At 53.5% G+C, this 4,243-nt stretch overlaps 1 protein-coding gene across 1 annotated transcript in view; it reads left to right on the top strand.

The window, feature by feature from the left end:
- The window catches only part of LOC104622765 (KN motif and ankyrin repeat domain-containing protein 3-like), a gene marked incomplete at its 5' end in the record, with an annotated part of 2,914 nt that extends 493 nt beyond the window's left edge, over positions 1 to 2,421 (top strand). The window contains 3 exons of the mRNA XM_010289643.1: positions 3 to 170; positions 257 to 355; positions 2,416 to 2,421. Coding sequence (XP_010287945.1) covers positions 3 to 170; positions 257 to 355; positions 2,416 to 2,421 — 273 coding nt within the window. The remainder of the gene's footprint in view (positions 1 to 2; positions 171 to 256; positions 356 to 2,415) is intronic.
- Positions 2,422 to 4,243: the final 1,822 nt, after the last annotated feature.

The following is a 4,243-nucleotide window of genomic DNA, read 5'->3' as shown; positions in this document are numbered from 1 at the left end:
GCCACGGCCGGCAGGAGATGGTGGAAGCCCTGCTTGCCTGCGGAGCTGACGTGAACCTGCAGGACGAGGAGGGCTCAACCGCACTGATGTGCGCCTGTGAGCACGGCCGCATGGAGACGGTGAAGCTGCTGCTGGCTCAGCCCACCTGCGACATCTCCATCGTGGACAGCGTAAGCCTCTGCCACCGGGGCCTGGGCACACGCGCTCGCCCTGCGTCCCATCCCCATGCCTCTTCACAGCTGCTCTCCCTTCTTAGGATGGTAACAATGCAGTCGCCATTGCACTGGAGGCTGGCCACAGCAACATCGCTGTGCTCCTCTACGCCCACCTCAACGGCACGAAGGCACAGCTGCCTGTGAGTACCGCAGCCCCCCCAGCTCCTGCCACCTGCCCTGTCCCATACAAGGGCCACGGAGGTGGCACTGTGCCACCAGCTCAGCTGCACGGTGGGCAGGTGGCCCCGTGGGAGGGGACAGGGCTGTGACACAGCAGAGCATCACAGGTGCCATCCCCAGTAGCAGGGAACCAGCCTGGCTGGCCCTGACCAGGAGTCACTGGAGCGGCCTGGTGACAATTCATGACTCTGCTCTTTCTGCAGCAGGGGCCATCACAGCCAGCCACAAAGAGCCCTGGGAGCCCAAATTAGAGTGACCTTCGGATCCAGCCAGCGGCCAGGCGTGCCAGCCAGCCACCAGCAGCACTAGGCTGTAATTTATGTCCCCTCTCCTGCCACTCCTTTGTGTGCTGAATCGCTCTCTATGGCTGCAGATGTTTTAATCCTCCTGTCACCAGAGCAGGAGCCATCCCTGGGCCTCACTTGCCAGTCTCCACTGCTGGAAGTGGCCCACACATGGCCACCTCGCTCCACCAAGTGATAGAGGAGCCAAGCATCAAGTGACCTTGGGGTGGGAAACACAGCAAGCAGAAGCTGGCCCCATCCCATCTGCTCCCCACCGCTGGAGCTGCACCACCTCAGAGCCTTCTGCAAGTCACTAACACACTGGGACAGCAGAAATGGCACCTGGTTTCTGCTCTCAGCAGCTCCAGGAAGGCAGCGGAGCCGGTGACGGGGAGCAGGGCTGCAGGAAGGCAAGCGTTGGCTTCTGGGCCCTGCTGCACTGCGCGGTGCCAGCGGGGAAGCAGTGCTCAGCAGGGAGGTTCTGCACCACAAGGGGAGGGGACACAAGCCAGCTGGTTAGCGCTGCCTCAGACACAGGCTGGGAGCACTTCCAGACTGAAATACTTGCCCTTCTTCTGTGGCATTTCCTTTCCTGGCTGAAATCTGAATTTTTTTCTAGCACACACACACAAAGCAAAAAAATTATATTGCTTATTCAAAGGATGGAGTTCAGCATGACTTGGTGATTTAATTTACTCAATGTGAGCAAAACTTCCAGGCCCTTGGGGCTGTGACCAAGCTGACAGAAGGGGGCCCCACCATGAATGCAGTTAGGGACTGAGACTGCCCAGCAGATACCCCAGACAGGGAGCAGGGACCTTCTCCCAAGGAAAAGACAGCAATTACCTCCTAAGCACTTCCCATTTTAAACAGTCTCACAGCCACTGACTGTGAAGGCAACGAGAGCCCACAACCAAGTCCCTCTCTGCCCACTTTCCTGCCCAAAAGGGAGGTCAGCAGCTGAGGATAGCTCCAGGAAAGACATCGGCAAGAAGAGCTCAGAGAGCCTAGGGCCCGTGGAGGTAGACACGTATGTCGGAGGATGTGTGTGCATCTGTGCAAGTCCGCGTGCGCCAGGCGGGGTGGGAACAGACAAGGTAAGGACTAAGGACCGGGAGGAAGATGAAAGAGGCTTTTGCACTCAGTTCCGCTCTCTGAAGCCTTCACAAAGGTAACGCGTGTCGCAGCCCCCATTTCTGCTCCTTGGCCCAGCTTCCCCCACCATCACTCTTGCCCCACACAGGCCTGGTCTGAGCCAAACTGTAAGCTGGGAAATGCTCCTCAAGAAACTTACTCTGGGCAACATGCTGCTGTCCTCACAGTGGGCCTGTTTCAGCTTTGCACTGAAGTTAACATACGATGCTCACAGCCACTCTCTAGTACCCTGCTCTGTATGTATTCCGTAATCACTGCTTTGGTTTCACAGGTTTGTTTACTGATATTTTAATACTGATGTTTATTTTTAAGATAAATAAAATTTAAAGTAAAATTATTTTGAAACATTACAGTGACCATCAGCAGTCTCCTGCCTCTTTGCCTGGCTCAAGCTAAAACCCCCAGAACAGCTTCAGCCAAGGGACAGCCTGGCCCCAAGCAGTTGCCCGCATGTTTCAGTTCACTCCCTGCAAGTTTATGAAGTAGCTACATCCAGTAGTCTCGTTTTCTTCCAGCTGAACCATCCCAGCCAGGAACTGGCCTGGGGTACTGTGGCATCTTCTGGACTGTTTCATTCACAGGACTAAGGAGGACCCTTTGCTACCCCTGGTTCAGCCTGGTGCTCCGACACCAAGCTGCATGATTAAAGGATAATCATCAGACTCGAGTGGGAATGCAAAGTCACCTCCCTCCTCACATGGCCAAGGGCTGTGCTGACCCCACAGGGATATTCGGGAAGGGCTGCAGCTGCTCTGAGCCACCCCCGCTACAAGTTTACCTCTGTCTGGCCACCAATTCACAGCTGATGCCTCCTGCCTTGGTCATTTAGCACAGTCAGGGCTGGCAGCTGCCAGACCAAATGCTCTTCGGTCATTGCTAAAGCTGTGCAGGGAACAAACAGCAGCCAGAGAGTAAACTCCAAGGTGGACTTCTTGCACTCAAAGCTACTTCCTAAGAGCTCTGCTGCATCACACAAATCAGGGGAGTGCAGACTCACCCGATACTCTGAAACTGAACCACCACCAAGGAAGAATGAAGAACTAGCTCAAGCAACAGCATGAGCACATACTGACAAGGGCTTTCTCTAGAGCACAAAATTCACCTCAGGCTGCCCATGGGCTGACAAGTAACATCCACAGGAGGGAAAAAAAACACACACACCCCAGCCCTAACAGAAATCCTCACTATCTGCCTAAATTCAGCGATTTGAACACCTATTCCAGAAGTGCTCTCCTCAGCTTTAGGATACTCAAACCCTCAATCCCACCTGCCATGAAAATGCCTTAATTGAGTGCAGGACATTGAAGGCTGAAGAACACTCCCACCAGAGACCACAAGGAGTCATCAGGAGCTGCAGACCCGACTTGGTTCAAACACACCACAAACCAGTATCACTCTATTACCAGATGGAAAATACTAGTACTTAAAACCAGCCCTTGAACCGTGACAGTTTTCAGACTCATTCTTAATCTGTTCAGCTTTACTTTTACTTTATATAATGGCCTAAAACAATAAATCTTCTAGCTGATCGTGTGGTGGAAGGGAAAGCTAAGGAAAATGGTAAGTGAGATTGATTTACTAACTCCTCTAAGGGGATACAAGCAGTCATTCTCTCTGGGTGACTGCCAGTAAAGACAGCAGATAGGTGTATTTATAGCAGCATTTACAGAACAGCTTACTGAGGACAGAAAGACAGAAGCAGCAGGCTGTTGCTTTGCAAGATAGTACAAAGCTTGAATTTCAACTTGTAAAATTCTACAGAAGTCCAGTAGGTTTAGCAGTGCCGTTTTACCAGTTACATATAGAAAAACACTTACTGGAAAGGTAAGGATTAAGGTTGCTGGAATCAAAACATGATTATTTTTGTTGCAACATGTTAACAAAAATGCAAGAGGACACTAGTATTACAATGAAAGCATTACACAGCCTCAGTAATAGGCAGGGTGTGCTTTTGTCCCTCTGCTGAGCCCAGCAACAAAAGGCAGGTGCGTAAGTACCCAGAAGAACCAGAGCACTCATGTATTCAGTAAGCGAGACCTAGGCAAGGGACTACTGGCAAAACCCTTTATTGTAGTAACACAAGTGCCACGCTCCTCTCCATCCGTGACCCGTGTCCGGCCCAGCAGCTACCAGGTGGCCGCTCCAAGGGAACTCCGTAAGGCCTCATCACCTGAAAGAAAACACCGGAGGCCACACCGGTTTAGACGACGGCGCCGTGGCTCCGCAAGCTCCACAAGCGCGGGGGGGGCCCCGGCCTCCCCGCAGCCGCCGGGCCTCGCGCTCCGACTCCAGCAGGGTGAGGACGTCGCCCTCGCGCACCGGCCCCTTCACGTTGCGGATGATGGAGCGGCTCGTGTCGTCCATGAACTCCACACGCACCTGCGCGGCGAGACGGCGTCAGCCCGGCCC

This window comes from Phaethon lepturus, unplaced genomic scaffold, assembly GCF_000687285.1.
Source record: "Phaethon lepturus isolate BGI_N335 unplaced genomic scaffold, ASM68728v1 scaffold32596, whole genome shotgun sequence".
In the NCBI taxonomy this organism is placed as follows: Eukaryota; Metazoa; Chordata; class Aves; order Phaethontiformes; family Phaethontidae; genus Phaethon; species Phaethon lepturus.
Note: the sequence above shows the minus strand (reverse complement) of the source record. Positions and strands in the feature narration are given on the sequence as shown.